Below are 19814 nucleotides of genomic sequence, written 5' to 3'. Positions count from 1 at the left end.
TCACTGGAGCCGTGCTCAGCCGGGGATGCACAAACACCCCCAGAGGACAGAGTGCCCAGGCCTGCCGGGCAGCTCGCGTGACTGAGCTCCAGGGGGTGCATTAGTGTTCCTCTCTGTCTGATTAAGTAACAAACCAACATATTTGACTGTTTAAATGTCTGAAATCTGCTGTTGTTGCCAAAGGTTCTGAGGAAAACCAGCACTAGCCCTGCATGGCTCTCATTAACTCTTTGCACAAGTCACAAAAGGCAGAATACAGTGCACGTGGAAATCTCCAACACCACATATCTGCGGTCACCACAATCAAATCCTCTACCAGGCACAGCTCAGCTACACATGAGGTTTGGTTCAAAAGGAGTTCTACCAGTGCAACAACAGCACAAGGGGAAGCTGTGGTTGGGTGCAGCATCTTGCATCTCCATGTTCGTGGTACACCCAGAGGCCACATCAGACGTGCTTTATATACCCTGTGGGCTGGGCTGACAAAACAGCTGTTGCAATTTGGAATAGTAACACCCTCAGGTCCAAAGTAACAATGGACAGACTGCCTTGGTGGTGGAGCACAGTTCACCACAGCGTGAATTTAGCAACAGGGTCACTACCCTGCGATGTACTGCACACAATGACCATCTTCTCTAGTACTCTATTTCTTGAGTTGTGAATGACGTGTGTAACATAGGAAAATAAATCATACTGGGAAAAAGAATCAATTACCTCTGCCTACAGACTTTCACAACTGTGAACAAAATAAATTTCACTTCAGGCAAAACAAACCAAAACTTTTTCTTTGCTATACGGTTTGGGCTTCCCCTCTCCTACATTTTCAGGATCCCAAGTCGGTTCCCTTACAGTGACGGTGACAGTGACCCCATCACGAAAAATATCTTTTGTGAGAGCGCTGGCAACTTTTTCTCCCCACACTTGTGGGGTACCAACACTTAAGACAGCATGGACCGGTTTGTTTGTGTTAAAATCACACATCCTTTCCCAAGCGATTTAGGATGATAGCAAAAACCATTATCGTCCTGGGGCTCTGGATGAACGAGCAGCAGCGGCAGGATAGCCCTGACCCGCTGGTTCGAGCCGCCGAGGTGTTTCTCAGGCTGAGCTCGGCGATGGCCGAGCGGAGCGACCTCTCCGCTATCCTGGCTCCCCGTGAGGGCACTGCCCGCAGCTCCGGCTCCCCGTGAGGGCTCTGCCCGCGGCCGCAGCCCCAGCCCCGCCGCCCGGGCCCCTGTGCGGACGTGGCGCAGCCGGGCCGGGCGCGCTGCCAATGGCCGGCCCGGGGGCGGAGCGGGCCCGGGGCTGGGCGGTGCCGGGCCGGACGGGCCGCGGAGCGGAGCAGAGCGGGGCAGCGAGAGCCGGGCCGGCGGGGCATGGCGGGCGGTGGGGCGCTGAGGGCGCTGCCCGCGCTGCTGCTGCTGCTGGCGGCGGGCGCGCTGGGCAAGCCCACGGTGCGGCAGGAGCGGGCCCGGCCCGGAGCCGCGCAGCACGAGGACCGGCCCGGCTTCCAGTACGACCACGAGGCCTTCCTAGGCAAGGAGGAGGCGCGGAGCTTCGACCAGCTCAGCCCGGAGGAGAGCCGAGAGCGCCTGGGGTGAGCGCCCGGCCCGGGCGGGAGACGTGGCAGGGGGAGGGCCCGAGATGGGCCCGGGGCGGAGGAGACGGCCTGGGGCTGCCGGAGAGTCCGAGGGGCAGCGGGACCCTTCCCGCCCTGAGGGGCTTGTGCAGCGGCACCCGGCACGCCAGCGTGGTGCCCGGAGCCACAGTGTGGGACCCGGTACCCCAGAGTGCTGCGCTGAACCACAGTGTGGGACCCGGTACCCCAGAGTGCTGCCCTGTACCCCAGTGTAGTGCCCTGTACCCCAGAGCGGTGCCCTGAACCTCAGTGTAGGATCCTGTACCCCAGAGTGGTGCCTTGAACCGCTGTGTGGGACCCGGTACCCCAGAGTGCTGCCCTGTACCCCAGAGTCGTGCCCTGTACCCCAGAGTGGTGCCCTGAACCTCAGTGTCGGATCCTGTACCCCAGTGTAGTGCCCTGTACTCCAGAGTGACCTGCGGATCAAACCTGGGATTCGACTTCTCTCGTAGCCCGCTGGTTTTGCAAAGGAGCCGCTAACAGTTAATTCGTGGGTTTTGACTCTCTCCTGCCTTTTCTGGCCCCACAGCTGTACCTGGTGTTGGACCTGCTGCCCGAGGGATTTGCTGCTGCAGCTCCCTGCCTCTGGGACACTTGCCCACACCATATCAGTGTTACTCGAGTTTAAACCATTCCTTCTTTACAGCTACGTTTGCAAGTCCACTTCAAGCATCTTCCCACAGCTTTCCCACTTGTGACTTCTTTGCTCGCAGTGTTTCAATTGCTATTACTTCTATGCTGCTCTTTATGTGAAGAACAGGGACCGTGCCTTACTTTACTGCTGTCCCTCCTTTACAGCTGCAGGAAGCCAGATCACTAAGCAGAACTAAATGTAATAGGAGTTGAAGAAAGATCCTTTAATGTAGTTACCATGAAGAAGATTGTTTAAAATATCTGCATATTCTCACTAATATTGCCCCTGCCTCCCCTTCCATAGGGGAGGACACTTGCTCATTTTCTGTCTAGTCCTGCCATAAGCAGTAGCACTGTAATCTCACTGAGTAACCTCTTGATCCTTCTGAAAGGTGTCACTACTATGTGTCAGTGAGTAGACAAACAAAGTGATTACTAGAAATTATCAACTTCATCCTCATTGTTTCAAGAAGGAGCAAAAGAAACCATGTTCTTAGCATATATGATCTGTGACCTAGATTCTTATGAATCCTATTACCAAAATGGACATGCCCACCTAATATTGGTCTGCACTTACTAGTACAGATAATTCAGCTGGGGATATGATTTAACAATACAGCTGTCTTTAAACAATTTTTACAAATATTAACTCAGCAAGGGAAGAAGTTTTAACTTCCAGGGATCTCACTGGTTGCTCTCTGGAGGGTGACACAGGCACGTTAAAGTACAGCCAGAGTCAATAACCTTTTAAATGGGGGTGGCTGAAGTGGCCCTCTGAGGACACACTGTGGGGTGAGTACTGTGCATCACAGCATCAAGGAGGTGGTTCCTGGGGGCATTTGGGAAAGTTTCACAACTTCCAGCATTTCCCAGCCTTGTAATTTTGGATAACAGCACACTGGGAGGTAAAGAAAAGAATTAAAGAACATCTTGTGGCTTAATAATCAGATATACTGAACCTCTTTCCCCCATTTTTGTTATGGGCAACTTCTGTGGTGGGTTACAGTCACTTCTCAGCAAGGGATTGGCTTTTGGGAAGAAGCAGATTTAATTAAAAACTATTTTAAAATTATTTCTGGCAGAAACCAGAAACATATAGTCTGCTGTTCTAACCCGAGTGCATGCTGCTGTATTTATAAGCCATTTTACCTTGCTTAGGAAATGTGGCAGCACATTGGTCATCCCAATAATAACAGTAAAAAGTGAGGTCCACGGTCCATACAACAGCTTTTTATCTGTGCCTCTGGGAGCCTGTAGGGAGGACTGTTTCATTGTCTCCATCTTCAGCTGGAGAAGTGGGGTGGAATAGTGCACATGGATGCAATGGACCTATAAAAACAGGTGAAAAGGAGGAGGCATGAAACATTTTCCAGTACATAGTCCTGACTTATTTCATGTTACACATTGCCAAGAGCTACTGGCATAATCATTTAATACCTTAACAGTAGAAAGAAATACCAGTTAAACAAATGAAATTAAATTCATTGTGGGGAAGATCTGGTAACAAATAGAGTCCATCATGTAGGGAAAGGGACCACTGGCAATTGATTGATAGAAAAGAGAAAAAATTTTATAGTCAGTTAATTCACACTTTACTAATCCGGAAAGGAAATTTGGCAGCCGTTTTTTTGCTGCATAACTCAGAAACAGCATGTTTATAAATTTAATCTGATACTATCAGACTCACACAAGATTGCTGGAAGTTCAGCAGAAGCTGCTGCTATTATTTCAGCAGCCACTTTTGTACCAAACACTTGGGAAGAGACATTGCTTCACTACTTGAGCAGTTCCAGTTGGCCAAGTGTGGTTTCTTTGTGGAGAACCGAGATGTGGAATTAAAAACAATGTTTAAAAGTGCAGATCTTTTTCCCTGTGTCCTGTGGCTGCCTGGAGGTTTAGGGAGCTCACCTGTTGAATGTCAAGTCAGGATTTAGACAAGTCAGCTCCTGCTCTTACCTCTGCATTCCAATGGCACGTCAGTATTCCATAGGCATGGCAGGAGCCAGCCACTGAACAAGGCACAGGGCACCTGCAGACAGGCTGCCCCTGCACCCCATGGGCAGGAGGAGGGTGCTGCTGTGCCCAAAGCCAATCTGGATGTGCCAGAGAACCAAGGAGGATATTCTGGATGTCCTCAATTCCAAGAGCAGGGACAGAAGCCAGTTTTACAAGCTCAGTCCCAAAATGGTGGAGTTTATCAATTGCAGAGAGATTAATTGCAGGAGATTAGTTGCAGAGAACATAAATGGTAGAGAGAGCATTGTCTTTTTTTTTTTTAACTGCAGCTGTGTGCAGTGTTTCACTCCTGCTGATTTCAACGGTGCTTGAGGCTGGCAGCTTTACCCTGGACAGAGGTTTACAGCCCAGCTGCCAGCAATGGCTGGAGACCTGCTGCTGCAGACTTGATACTGCTTTAGTGAGTCACAGGCATTCCTGGCAGCACCAGCAATACTGGTTTCCATTGGGAATGAAAGAAAAGAAACAAGTGGAGGGACAGGCATGCAAGGGGAGACTGTACCTGGTGTACATCCCCAGCATTACACAGTCACATAACTCACTTCACCCTGGTGTCAGCCTGCTAGAAAGCCAAAGGAGAAACTGCAGATGTCCACCAAATCCTGGGCTTTTGCCCTGGCTGCCTCCAGCAAGTTTGAGTACAGGCTTTGTCCTGACGTGGAATTGGTGTCTCCTGCTCTGAGGAGCATGGCCACTCCCTGTAGGCAGTGAAGGGCAGGTCCCCCTAAGTCAGGAGGCACAACCTAGGAAAGCCAGGTGTTCCCTGCTCGCTGATTTTGGTTGTGCAAGTCCCTTTGCATTATTCATAGCAATGCTGAATAACGAAGAGAGACATATTCCTTAAGATGATGTGTAAAATGCAGGAAAGCCTTAACCAGTAGGACAGCTTTAGGAGTTTGGGGCACTCCGTTTTTGTGGAAAATCAGGGCCAGATAAAGATTACTAAAATTGGCCTGACATGCAGTTTGGATTTCTGCCAGCTCTTAAAGATGCTGATCTCTTTTTACAGGAAGATTGTGGATAGAATAGACGACAACAAAGATGGCTATATCACAACAGAGGAATTAAAAACCTGGATTAAACGAGTACAGAAACGCTACATCTATGAAAACGTGGCTAAAGTTTGGAAAGACTATGATCTAAACAAGGATGATAAAATTGCCTGGGAAGAATACAAACAAGCCACATATGGTTATTATCTAGGTAAGAGAGCAGATTGTATGATCAAGGATTTTTGAGATTATAAAATGTGATTTCTTGCCTTGCAGTCAACAGGAGTTTAGTGTCACATTTAGGACTCTTGAAGCTCACATTAAATTTTATAGATGCTCAGAGATCAAAAGCGCTTTTTAGTTATTTATTGCAGCCCTTTGCACATGGGTCACCAGCACACAGAAGGTTTTGTAGAGGTATCATTAAGTATACTGACACAGCTGAATTAAAGTCTCCAGTTAGAAATATATTATTTTTTAACATAAAAAACCGGTACTTTAATTAAAAAATAATTTATTGTCTAATTAACTGTATTTGTGAATTCAGTCTCTAAAATCTTAAGTCTGGATGTTAAAAATTTCGTCTATGTCTAAGCTATAGGAAAGTTATTGATTAAAATCACTCTTGCAGAATAATATGCTTCAGACTGTGATCAACTGCAAATGAAAATCCTTAACAAATCAGGCAAAAGAAACATTTATTAAAAAATATACCTGAATTCCCTCTGCCCCCCCTCCACGTTCCCTTTGCTTTGATAAGTTAATGAAGGAAGAGGAGGAGAAGAGATCACTTAAGCTAAAGGGCAATACTGACAGAGCAACAAATCAGTATTAATTGACCATTTATACATACTGGAAATGAGAAGACAATATTTACCTACCACAGAGGCAGTTTCTAGAGCAAGCTTCATGTAGCAGTAATAATTCTAAAGTCTATCTTAGATTAAAATGGAGTTTGTTACATTTGTGAAAGGAAATATTTGACACGCAGTCCTTGCAGAATTATTCCTGGAACCCTTCTCAGCTCTTTGTTTTTGCTCCCTCTAAGCCCCAAGATTTGGAGAGGAGCATTGTGGGCTTGTGTTAATGAACACTTAAAATTCCCATCTGTAATTCCTGGCCTAGTCTTTTTCACCTGTGTTTGTCTCCCAACATATGAATTGTGAAATTGTTATGAGTATTTTTCATTTTTAAAGTCAGTTTTATGATCCTATTTTAAAAATTATATCAAATACCATTCCTTTTATGCCACTGAACACCCTGAAAAAATGTCATTGTTTTAAACTGAAAATAATTGTTAGGTTCCCTGTAGCAGAGGCGTAGCACTGAGGTAATTTTAGTCAGCCTGCCACCTTCTGAAACCACGTTTCCTTGGTTTGCTCTTCTTGAAACTGAAAAGTTGTGTGGATCATATTGATACCTAAAGAAGAAGAAAACTTCTGTGAATGAAGTCTACCCCAAATACTGCCTAAGTGGTGCTTGAAAAGGCAGATTAAAAAAAAAATCTCTGAGGGATAATATACAGATAATATACAATACTGCAAAATCCATTATTCTGGATTGCAGCAGAACGCTTGCTCAGAAATGTAGGCCTACTACTGTCCCCTTTAAAAATCAAACCAAGTACTTGACCCCTGAATTTAAAACCTCATGGGGAAGAGAATTTCCCTTTAAAACAACAGCTGTTCTGGCAATAAACCTTTTTATTTCTAGACTCAAACAGCTTTGTTTTGCTAGTATGTTTTAAAGGAAAACGCTTCTGAGATCATCTTGATTCGTCTGCAGAAAATCCAGAAGAATTCCAAGATGCAACTGATCAGCACAGTTTTAAGAAAATGCTGCCCAGAGATGAAAGGCGATTCAAAACTGCAGATCTGGATGGAGACTTGGCTGCCACTCGTGAAGAATTCACTGCTTTCCTTCACCCAGAGGAGTTTGAGCACATGAAAAACATTGTTGTCTTAGTAAGCAAAGCAAAATCAATGCCATTGTTTCTACTTTTATGGATGAACTTTGAAGGCTTCTCTAACCTTTCCAGGCAGGGTTTAGAACAAGACACACACATAAAAGCTAAATGGGGAACAGAAAAGTGTGCCTTTCATGATACTCACTTGGTTTAGAAGTCTCAATATAAGAAAGACTTTTTAAGTGCACTTAGCTCCTAAATGGGATCAAGAAACAATCTTGGGGCACAGACTTAAACCAAAATAAAAGCAGGGTGTGCTGACATGCAGCAGCTGAGTGTTTTGTGCAAGCTGGTATCTGCTCCTAACATAAGCAGTTCCTTCCTACAGGGAATCTTTTCAACATGAAAGGATATTTGTATATTCATTGTGTAACAACAGTCACACTGGATGTAGTAAGACTACATTCACTTGTGTACAGGGACAGGTCAGGGCCTCAGAACATTAAATGATCAAAGGCAGGTAGTCAGAGGTCTCAGATTTTTCTTGATTAATGCAAAATTGTTTTCCAGGAAACCTTAGAAGACATAGACAAAAATGAGGATGGTTTTGTGGATCAGGATGAGTACATTGGTAAGTGTTGTTACTTGTTTCTTATATAATCCCCAGTCCATTTTTCCATCTTCTCTCAAATTTACATCAGCATTAACAACCCAGAGTGAACACTTCTGTGTTCCAGTTCAACTATTTTATACCAACTGTCCAACCCAGAAAGTTTAATTTCATTTCAGGTAGATAGCAACATGACCAGGAAAAGTTCCTCATGTGTCACAGCACAAAATTCTCCTCTTGTTCTCATTTAACTCAGCTAAGAGTTATGTGAGAACAAAAGAAGAGAATCTGGAATAATATTTTTCATGGCAGGGATATAAACAGGAGGATCAGAAAATGAATTTATCTTTTCCCAAGTTTGGATGGTTCTCAAATACCCAAAACACCTGGGAAGCCACCATTGCAAAAAGAGAAAATTCACCTTGTTCTTACTGGTTTTTTTTCCTAGTTTAATTAGTAAGTAAAGCCCATACTTCTGTAGTGATGATACCATTATATTTTGATGAGTTTTAAATGCAGAAAGTAGCACTAAGAAGGCATTAGTGCAAAGCTGGATGAACCTTTCTGTTTCTAGTGGTGCTATAAAGATCACTTCACATGGAATCAGGAACAATATACACACGCTAATTAATGGCAGGGGGTTCTGTTCCTTGTAAATTATATTTAGCCCAGAAAGTGAATGCTATTCATCTATGACTGAAATAACAGAGCAGCATAATTTCCACAGTAATTTCAGTTCATTCAGTGACATTACCTACATATAATTATAAGGTAATTGTCAACATTTGTTACCATGTGAATGCTGGTTTTTCTTGTCTTCTATAGATAGGAACATAGAATGTTCTAGTCACGATCACCCCACATTGGCAAGGATGATAAAAATCAAATTGACAGGACATGTCAGTTGCTTCAAATAAACAATATAATTTGCACTTTAAAAAATGAAAAAAAGAAAGTGAATGTGTTGTCTGAAGTTTTCTTCATGAGTTGAGAAAACTATGCTTAAAATATTCCTACTTTCCTTTTTCAGATGTAATTTTTTTTAATTTTGATGAAGTTGGGATTAAGAAACCAACAGAAAACTAAATCTCTTCTAGTTTATAAGGAACAACAAAAAGAAGTAAAAAATTTCAATCTCTAAAAGGAGTATATGTTGGGGAGATTTGCTGAAGCTTATAGAATGATCCCACCCTCCTTTTCCTTCTTTCCTCCCCTTTTGTCTTTTACAAAATTTGGTTTAGATTTACACAAGTAGTGGAGCAAAATACCTGTAAAAGTGTTGAGCAGAGAGAGCTAAATTCTCACTGTGCCTGGGCAGGTAACAGAGTATTTCAGGGACACTGGGGGCAGTGACAATGGGGAACCTCAGCCCAGTGTGCACACTCACACTGCAGGGTCAGGGGGGTTGTTCCTGCCTTTGAATTCAGCATTTATGTTTCCCACAGATACCAGCCAGCCTCTGACCCTCACACCATCCATGCTGAGGGTACACTTCTCCTTAGCACAGCCTTGAAAACCAAAAAGCACTGGAGAGGAATAGTATCACAAAACAGACTTTCATTCTAAGGCTGGAGGAATCAGCAGTCCTGATGAGCAGGAAAGGATTGGCCACAGGGACCAGAGGAATGACATGGACACACCACTCATTTGGAGAGCCCTGTGATGTAAAGAACATTTAGAAGTCAGTTGGTTTTAATAATCACTGCTATTCTGTGTTATGCAGAAAGCAGCTGCCACTGTGGCGTGGTCCTTCCAAAATATAGCACAGGAGTGATGTGCAGAGCAGCTCGTGTGTGTAATCTCTGCATCCTGTCACAAACGGTGCTCCCTCCCCAGGTACCAATCTGTGACAAGCACACTGTGCCTGTGGTTCCTCACAGAAGGCACCATGATTCATGACTTCTCCAGCTCTGTGTTTCTGGAAGAGTGTCTTCTACTGGAATGTGCTGCAGCACTGCATGGTTAAAAGAGAACTGATCTGCTAAGCTGAATGTCTCTTACACAGACTTCTCTAAAAGCAGTACAAATGCATGCAAGTTCCATTTAGCAATTTTTGTTTGCCTAAATTTCCCCTGTGCCTTTTTTTCCTGTAATCACTCTGCTGGCTGGAGTCTGATCTTATCCACAAAGACATTTGCTGGCAGGGACAAGATAAAATGGCTTTCTCCCCATGTGACCGAGCCTAGCACTAAAGCTTATGACTGCTATTCAACCAGAGATCCTTAGAGGATTTTGTTTGAGATTCAGACAATGGCCTGTGAACATGTTCACCTCTCCTGTTAGCCCCACCACAGCAGTGCACAGGTATGATACCGGGTAATGTGAGAATGGGCAGAATCACCAGCAGTGAAGAAATAGGCCTGAGAGAAGATAGAGCTACTCTCTTTATACCCCACATTTCTTTTTCTGTGCAAAGTGAAAAGTTCAATCTCCTCTGAGGAGCACTGTGAAAATATCTTTAGTTTGTACTTAATTTGCAAAGTAAGTAAGACTCGAACAAGACCCTTATTTCCTCTCCAGCTGATATGTTTGCAAATGAAGAGGGTGGACCAGAGCCTGACTGGGTGATTACAGAGCGTGAGCAGTTTTCAGATTTTCGGGATCTCAACAAGGATGGAAAGATGGACAAAGATGAGATCCAGCACTGGATCCTCCCCCAAGACTATGATCATGCACTAGCTGAAGCCAGACACTTAGTCTATGAATCTGATGTAGACAAGGTATGTGGTGTTCCAGTATTGTTTTTAAAGAAGTTATATAAGGTGTTGTGGGTTTTTTTAAATAGCAGCTTGCAAGAATTTATTCCTAATAACTTTTCATTAGAGGCTAGAATTGCTAGTGGACTAATGTTTCCATGCCAGTTTCAGTTGGTACTGTTAGAATTACAAAGTAGTAAAACACAGTTTATCAGATCTAGAAGTTCTCCTGGGTTTCATTAGGTGAGATGAGAAACTGTCATCTTAAGCTTGGACGTTTTAACACAGCAAAACCTTAAAGAGTGGTCATGAGTTTTATATCTTGATATAGACTAAAAGAGGAGAATAAAGCTACATTTAGATACCCCTTGTACTCAAATGTAGGGGTAACAAAACCACTCTCAGTTCTATATTCAAGCACATATCTTCCACCTAAACACTGGCTCTGATGGGGGCAGTATATTCCAGATGGTGGTCTTCAGAAGCATAATGCAAGCAAGCTTGGAACCTGAAAGCCAAAATACTCTTAACACAGAAGGTGTAAATTGCTCATGTAAGCACCCATCTTCCACAAAGTGCACCAGAGAATTTTCGTTTTTACTGTCAGGAAGGTGAACCAAACCCCAGGGCAAAACTGTGTACCAGGTAATCCAGTGTTAACCTACTGTTCCTACTGCTTGGCAATGAGATCATTACAATGAACTTTCAATTAGCACTTTGAAGCCTGAACTGAAGCCTATGGGATTTCTGTCTTCCTCTGGGGTCCAAATTTCCCTCACTGTGACAGCTACAAAAAATGATTGCTGAACCTGCAGTCTGCTGCTGTGAAGAACTGTCTGTTTCCCAGGGCTCTTGCAAGTCTATGCTGCTGTGTCTTTGACTTAGTTTTGAAAATATTCTTACAGACGTTTTGTTTTCCTCCTACCAGGATCAAAAACTAACAAAAGAAGAAGTTCTAGACAACTGGAATATGTTCGTTGGAAGTCAAGCTACTAATTATGGGGAAGACCTCACTAGAAACCATGATGAACTATGATACAATGTACCAGCTGGTGTGCCACACATCTTTTCTCCACTTTACTGAAATCACCGTGTCCATCCCTCTTAGAGGGAAGATGGGCAAGGGACACTCACGAGGGAATGACTTGCATTAATATTATTTTTAACATGCCAGCTTATTACCTCAGAAACCATGTAGAAATAGCTTTTTTACTCCTTTCACATGGTTAAATACAGTATATAATTACTACAGTTTTATTTTTGAATAAATAAGAAGGTAACTTTCCTGAATAGGTTAGAGCCTGACATGGAAAAGGCACTTCTAAAAACATTGCAAAGATCTTTAATAGCCAAGTATTTTCTTCCAGTACCCGCTTTTGCCATAGTGAAATGCACCTAGGATTAGAGCCCTAATGTTTAAACAGACTTAAGTTATTTGGTTGTCTTTTCTAATAGCATGTAACAGTTTAGAGGTAACCCTGTGAGCCTCCTACCCAAAGAAGAGTTTGATACCAGCTTTGTCTCCACACAGTTTCTGTGTCCCCGTTGGGTCAGTGGTGCTGCAGGAGTGTCCAGCAGCCCCCTGGCTCCTGCTTTGATGTGCAGGATGCACAGTGGCCCTTGTCCCTGACCCTGGCATTCCCAGCCAGGGATGCAGGGTCCAGCGTGGCAGCTGCTCCTCCTGACAACAGGGACACCTACAAGTGTTTGTGGGCCCTGGGCTTTGCTGCTTCCTGGGAGGAATTGTGCCACATGGAGCATAATTTATCTCCCTCTTTTCACACTTTACCCGAGCCCTGCTCTTGTTCACACAGTGTGAATGGCAGCAGTTCTGTGATGGAGAAAGAATGAGACATATCACCCCTCTGGGCCTTCTGTCTCCTCTGCCACAGAAGAGGACAGATTTTTGTGGCTGAAGTTCTGGCTTTGAGTGTATATACGTATAAATACATGTTACTGAAACAACTCTAAAGACAGCTCTCCTTCCAAAAAAGGGGGAAAGCTTTCCACACAGGTGCTTTCTTTTTTACTGTATAATGTGAGTTGTTACATGTATATTTTTATATACCCAACTTAGATAAATTTGGTTGGTTTTAAATGTACTGGTTTTAAAATAAGCACAATAAAACCAAGACTTCTTTTTGATACTGTGAAGGTGCAATAAGAGTAACACAGATTAGCAGAGAGATGGTGTGAAAACACAAACCAAGCCTCTAAAGCCAGTAGTTCCCAAAGCACTGGGGTGGTTATTTCCAAAAGCATCTGGACATACAGCACCAACTGTTCTTTGTTGCCTCATTAAATAAAAAAAGAAAAGCCAAAAAGAAGTGCGGTGTACATAGTTGCTGTAACTAGAATTTGTTCTGGACACTAATACTGGGAGATCAGGACTCCACAGCAGTATATGAACCTCTGGGAGGTTCCTGGAAGGTTTGGTGTAAAACATCACACCCTGGTCCCATAACCATCCAGAGGGGAGCTTTGAGACTCCCAGGATGTGAGACACTTCAGCAGTTCAACACATTTGTGAAAATCATCAGGAGACAGTGCAGGACTGTGACCTCTATAAACAGTGTCATCTTTATAAGGTCATAGAAGAACCACGGTGGAATATTTTCTATCTTGCAGTTGAAGATAATTAAATCTAGATTGCTGAGTCTGACAGAGATTACATGTGTTTGCTGGCACCACTGCTAAGCTTTTGGGGTGTACTTCTTATGACATTGCCAGCAATGTCTCTGAAAAATCCCTGCCTCTCCCACTAACATACAGTAGGGCAAATGTCATAAAAGTGAACTGGTTTTGCTTTTACAGTACCCTCAAGTTAAATAAAAACCTAAATGCAGTGTTATCTGGGAAGCAATAAAATTGTATCTTGGCACATGTAAATGATTATATATTTTGTTTATGGCTTGGATTTGGAAAGGTTTATTGTACTCAATAATCCTGACAATCTTTATCAAACTAACATATTTTGCTAACAGATTTCCAGTACTATCTATGTACTCAGATTATCTTCTGCTGTTTCAGGAAACAATACCTTAAAAGACCTCAAAAAACCCTTGTTTCCTGCAAGTGAAACTGCAGCTCAGACTGGATAGTAAGCCAAGGATTTTCACTGGAGCCCAGGGGAAGGTTGTTTGCTCACTCTTGTTGAAATTCAGGGGGAGTTGGGTGCTGAGACACTAAGCATTGTTGCCCTCAGCTAAACATGACACTTCTGAATGCACTGTGCACTGTCCCAACAAAAAAACCCACATCTGTGCTTTGACAAGCAATCACATTTTCTTCCACATTACTAAATGAATTTGGAACAAAATTAGCAGCACGCAAATGAAAAATTGTGTTCTCATATTTGTTCTTGATTCCTGTCACTGCTTGGAACACACTGATATTTTCCAGGATAAAAGTACACTTACGTGAGTAAGAATGCTGAAATCAGTTTTTCACACAAACAGTAACTGAAAAATTAGATCCATAAAAAGGTTTTCTTTTTTTTTTTTCCCAAAAGAATGGTACTCAGGTAGCATATATCCAGCTAGGAAAAAGGCAAACATGCCAATTAGAATGCAGTTTAAAATACTCAAATTATTTATCAATAGTGGGTAATGGGGTCATATTAAAATCAGGAGCTTTTTAAATAAAGCAGAACATAGAAACAGTTTTAGAGAACCTAAGTATCCCTGATGTGATTTCATTTTAAAGGCTCCCATGTTTCTGCAGTTCTTCATGGTGTTTCTCTTAGCAACATTCAGTAATGGCACAGTCCATTCCATGCACTAAATTTCCCTTTCAAGCTCAAGGCACTATGGAAGAGTAACTCCAAAAGAGACTAGAGCTTCTGGGTTTAAATTTAACACTATTTAAGGAAAGCAAACCTTTGCTAGGGGATATAACTGTTAGCATTGTGATTTTTCAAGCCTAAGGTTTCTAATGGGGTTTGACTGTTCCAGAGATAACATTTTTTTTCCTAGGTAACATATTTCAACTCATATTATGAGCAAACATTACAAAATTTTAGTGTAATGTGAAATACTGTAATGTCAGATAGCATTATTTATCTGCTTAATATGACTAAAACCATTAATTGCTGGGAGCCATACTTCATCCCAACAACATGAAAATCCATTTTGTGCCTATCTTGTCAGTTATTGCCGATTTTCTTAATCAATTGTGACACAATGAAATTCTGTTGGGGAAGCGTGTTTATATATTTCCAACTGCAGGTTCTGTGTGGTAACTTATTACATAGATCCTCCATTAACTCAGTGTTTTCACTGTGCCTGTGCCACAATACATCAAAGGTGCATTTTTTCTTACTTAGATTATCTGGAATACCCATTGTTATTGCCCATGCAATTTTAATTATTGGAATTTAGGAAATGAGCTAAGTGGGTAATGTTCATTGTCTTATAATTCCATTTAATGATTCAATCAGGTTGAATCTGTCTCCTATTCCAATAATAGTTACTGTACATAACTCCCTAAAGAAAGCAGATCACAGCCCATCCTGCTCTCCTTACACTTACACAAGTACCTTAATATAGTTGCATAATGTTTTATTATTTGCTGTGCTTCCCAGTGAAGTTATCATGAACTCCTAAGGAATATAAGAGCTACTCTAAGGCCTAGTCTAAGGCCTTGGCCACCCAAAGGCAAGCAGAGCAATGGGCTGGTGGGACTGGAGGTCAGAAATAACCATACAAGCATCAGATCCTGATCTCCTTACTACTACTGAGCACTAACATTTAGGAATTAGACTGATTCATACTCCTGTGGGATAGTTAGGGTGTAAATCTACTTCGTGGAAGGCAGTGTGTAAAGCCTTAGTGGTCTGTTCAGGGAGCCTGAGGCATTCTATTGAGTCATGGTGCCATCACTCTTAGCAAATGAAGTGAGTTTTACAGAGTGACAGAAGGATCTACAAAAAAATATTTCCTAGCAAAACCTGCCTTGGCCTGTAGTCGAGCACTTGGAAGCATCCACAGCTTCTCTTTTCACTGCTCCAGTTTAGTGTGTGCTGGGTTCCATGCAGTCCATCCAGCAAGCACATATTAACCACGTTCACTGGTTTCAAAGGGACAATTGAGGCTTATTTCCCACTGGGGTTTCAGGGCACCAGTAAGGCTGATGTCCCTGACATTCAAGTGCTGTATAGATTATCCCAGTCATGATGAATTTCAAAGCAACCTCAGAAGAACCAGTTACCAGCTTTGTGCTGGTGTGAAACAGTGAATGAGGGGCACAGTGCATGTGACACAACAGGTGATTCCACACCTGCATTCCTCTCCACAGGATAAAGGAAAACATCTCCAACAGATGGGAGCATTTCTTCACTCTGGCAGTGACAAGAATACAATTATCCTGGGTGTGCATTACTATTCCTATTGATGAGTAAGGGATATCCATCCTCAGCACAAGTGCTGGCTCTGAGGGCAACAGAGGCAACAGAACTCAGTTTTATATATTGCATATTAGTTTATTTCCCTGTGGAAGAATTTATTTCATAATCATAAAGGGTCCAAATATGGTCTGGTTGGCTAACTTTTGAAGTTTTTAGTATTTTTAAATGTTTCTTAGTTGGCCACATTTATGGTCTGAAACTACCACGTACCTGAAATTCAGAACAACTGTATAGAACAAACCATGGCATGATTCTGAATCTGAGCACTAATTAAGGGTGACACATATGTTAGAAATGACGATGTTCCATCATATCAACAAGAATTTAGATATGCATCAAAATGCATAGGAAATATTTTCTTCATGTAGGAATAGCCTGACAGCCTTTAAAAAGGAGCAAAGTGAGCACTAAAGATGAAAAATTAGTATAGCTTTTGAAAACACACCTTGAAGTAATTGCTGTACTTACTGAACCCTCAAGTGCCTGATGTTCTCAGGGCTTCTCAGGACACACTTTCTGTTTGGATAAAAGTCAGTGAATTTAATGTTTCAGGAAGAAATGAAAGTGAGGATGAGCTTTTATCATTAGATCAACTGTAAGATAACACAGACATACAGAACACAGTATTGACGAGATGGACAGGTCAGAGACATCCCCTCAAATTACTCCCAATGCCCCCCTCCAGCTGTAATTTAAATATGGCTTTCACTGCATCACAGGGGGCCTTGGTTACTGGGACACAAAAGGAAGGAATGCTAGTTGAGAACCCATCAAATGACAAGGGCAACAGATTTCAGATGGTTAAAACTTCCTGAAATCTTTACATGGTTACATGTAGGTGAGACATTTTAAAATCATAGGGAGCATCTTTTTTAGAGGGTGAATTCACAAGGAAATTCCATGATCAGCAGGAATGAAGTAAAAGAATGCTGGAGAGGTGTCCTAGATTGTAACAAAACCAAAAGCTTCTCTTCATTCCTGCTTTTAGTTTTGCAGATTTTGCATCAATTCCTCTGCCTTTTTTCTTTGTCCTTAAGTTTTAAATTCAGTTAACAATAGAGATGTAACATTTCTGGGAACTCCTAAACCTCCCCAAATCTCTGATAACTTTTAATTGTTTTCTGCCAAAGAAATGAAATTTTCACAGCTATTACAGCAGCTCCAAACTGGATAAAGCAAAGTATAGTTAAACAAACAATCAAAAAAACTCCACAAATGCAAGGAACTAAAAAAAGTATTATTATTCCCATATATACTTATAAACATAAATATATCTAATCTGAAATAGATTTATTTAGGGTTATATATAAAGCTGGAATATTTAGTTTACTGCAAAATAATTTCTAAGTTAGCTCTATACCAGAAAAGTATTTGTATACTTGCAGGCTAGAGGGTACTGTTTTCATGGAGACAATAAATGCAGTAATTTACACTTGAGTTTAGTCAAACTGGCAAATGTTCCCTGCATGGGTCTTTCTCTAGGGTAGCTCAATGACCTATTCTTGAGCTAACAGTCAAACCCCATAGCTTTGTGCCCAGGCTGCCTACTCAGCTTCTTAATAAAAATGTCCACGTTAGATCAGCTCTACATGGTGCTGTGTCAGAGTTTGGAAATTTGCAATCATAACAAAAATGTTAGGAAATTATTTCAGTATAAGAAGGACCTTTCTAAAGCCTTGTTATCCACTTGCAGTAGGTTTACAGGACAGTTCTGTAGAGGTCTGAATGGATGTGATAATTTATTTTTTCCCCTTTTTGCGAGGAAATCCATTTTCTGCACTTGCTACCCCAAAGCTGGTAAAAAGCAAATGTAGGACACATATTGAGAAAGTCAGAAAATTACTGCCTGAAAATATTCCAGGCTGGAGCTTCTCAGCTCTGTGCCCAGCCGATAAGCTGGGCCAGCTCAAGGCCAGGGAGAATTTCTCCCAGGGTGATAATTTGGTCAAAATAAAAAGGAATTAATAACAAGATAGAAGCCCTGTTGTGGTGTGTGCCCAGGCCCTGGCAATGGGGTGTCTTCTCTCTGAACCAATCACCTTTTCTCTACTCTGGGAGTTGCAGTCATGCTATAAAACCAAGAGTGTTTCTGAATAAACTCGGCCCTTTCTTCCTGTCATGAAAGATGACCATGGAGCTGTGCATCTTATTTCTGCTGCACTTAAAGGGTTAAAACCCCTTTCCACGGCTACAAGCAAACTTGCACTCAAGATGTTAAATAGATCCTCTGAGATAAGGAACTTGAGGGTAAAGTAGGTTTTCCCCTGAATCAGACTGTATTTATGGACCAGCTTTGCAGAGAATTTTCTAGGCATGTAACTGTGATGTAAATAAACATTAGTTTAATAGTGGGAACCTGAGTCCAAAATGTAGTCAAAGGGGACAAGTAGGACTTCACAAGGCTTAACTAATCATGGGTGCATAAAACAGACAGTGCCAAGATCCCCTCTGTATTCCTGCATCCCTGCATAACATACACAAACACAGCTGAAATGAAACAGGCAGGATGAAGAGCAATGAGAAATGACATGAAATACTGCCTTTAAAATCTACTTTATTCAACTGGAAACAAAACATTTTAAAAGGTGATAATGCTCTAAAAGCTGTTTAACTCACCAGCCAAATCAAACTGACCAAAATCTAATTTATTCCTTGTCTTGTTTAGCAGATGCTTAAAAGATCAATATAGTTGTCTCTGTAGATCGACATGAAATATTCACCAGCCTGAGTGTTCTGAAGCTTTTTACAACATATTCAGCCTCATTAAACATTAAGCAGCCTTGAAATATAAATATAAAATAACTATCAGCTTCCTATCCTTCAGACACAGAACAAAGGTAACTCAAATGTGGGAAACATGAGGAAAATATATTAAATGAACTGGGAATTCATAGAGAAGTTAACTTAGGAAAGCTGTCAGTATAAATTGGCTCAATCAGATACACTTTACCATAAGGAAAGAAAATATTGCAAGATCAGAGGACTATCTGCTACAGAACAGAACAGAAGTGTGGCATTTATAGCATGACAAATTAACAGAAATAAGCCTCTGACCACAGCTGTACTAATCTGGGGCCTATTCCTGTCACCACTTGTATTTGCTGTAAGTCCCCCTCCCCAGATTCAGTGAGACCTGAGCCCTCTTTTCTCTGCTTTTCATTACTGCCTGGTATGTTAAAAATATCTGGGCAATACAGCAGAAAGGAGTTTCAGGTTCACTAAAGGGAAATGTCAGCTTTGCAAATCACTGAAAGTAACCGGACATAAACTGTCAAAATAAGTCAGCAAGTCAGTGTGGTTATTGTCAGCACGTAACTCAAGCCGAGCTGTGCCTAAAGGTTAGAGACAGCACAGCAAGACAGTCCTACTGGCATGTACACACCAACTAATTTAGCTACAAATGCTGTTTAATTTTAATATATGTGCTATGTTTAATACCTGTTTCTCCCCTTTAGCTGCTTGCTTTACTATTACCCCTCGTTGATAGTGAAGAGTAAAATCCAGCCTCTCACAGGATCACCTTTATCACTGCTGAGTCTGCCAGGGTTTACAGAGAAGCTTTTCTTGTCCAGCACTGGTGTCAGAGCAGACATACCAGTGCTACAATTCCTTGCAGCCACCTTCTCTCAATTTGGCAAGAAGTGAAACATGGGATTCACTCCCCTGCAGAGAGACAAGATTTTGTAAACAGTACGTGGAGCTGTTAAGTTCAAATTCTCTTCTACAACATGAAGGTAGGAATGCCATCAATTAGTCAATTCAAAAACCGTAAGGAGTTGAGAATGAAACCAAGAAACTAATTTGGTACACCTAGAGGCAAAAGAAAAAAAATTCATATAGGTATTTTTGAATTTTTGCAGCATAAGCAAGATAGCAGTGGGCTCACATAAAGAATAAGTGTATCAGACACATTAAAAA

The 19814-nt window shown here is 42.0% G+C and overlaps 1 protein-coding gene across 1 annotated transcript; it reads left to right on the top strand.

Moving 5' to 3' along the window:
* Nucleotides 1-1345: 1345 nt before the first annotated feature.
* RCN1 (reticulocalbin 1) lies at nucleotides 1346-12816 on the top strand. The gene is made up of 6 exons (XM_014884567.2): nucleotides 1346-1597; nucleotides 5298-5491; nucleotides 7066-7244; nucleotides 7757-7817; nucleotides 10317-10516; nucleotides 11421-12816. Exons 1-6 carry the CDS (start codon nucleotides 1377-1379, stop codon nucleotides 11526-11528), a joined length of 963 nt encoding a protein of 320 aa, XP_014740053.1. The 5' UTR covers nucleotides 1346-1376; the 3' UTR covers nucleotides 11529-12816.
* Nucleotides 12817-19814: the final 6998 nt, after the last annotated feature.

This window comes from Sturnus vulgaris, chromosome 18 (genome assembly GCF_052056855.1).
Source record: "Sturnus vulgaris isolate bStuVul1 chromosome 18, bStuVul1.hap1, whole genome shotgun sequence".
Lineage (NCBI taxonomy): Eukaryota > Metazoa > Chordata > Aves > Passeriformes > Sturnidae > Sturnus > Sturnus vulgaris.
Note: the sequence above shows the minus strand (reverse complement) of the source record. Positions and strands in the feature narration are given on the sequence as shown.

Coding starts and splice junctions, on each gene's coding strand:
- RCN1 (XM_014884567.2), top strand. CDS start 1,377: ATGGCGGGCGGTGGGGCGCTGAGGGCGCTGCCCGCGCTGCTGCTGCTG. Junction 1,598..5,297: donor GAGAGCCGAGAGCGCCTGGG/GTGAGCGCCCGG, acceptor CTCTTTTTACAG/GAAGATTGTGGATAGAATAG. Junction 5,492..7,065: donor CACATATGGTTATTATCTAG/GTAAGAGAGCAG, acceptor ATTCGTCTGCAG/AAAATCCAGAAGAATTCCAA.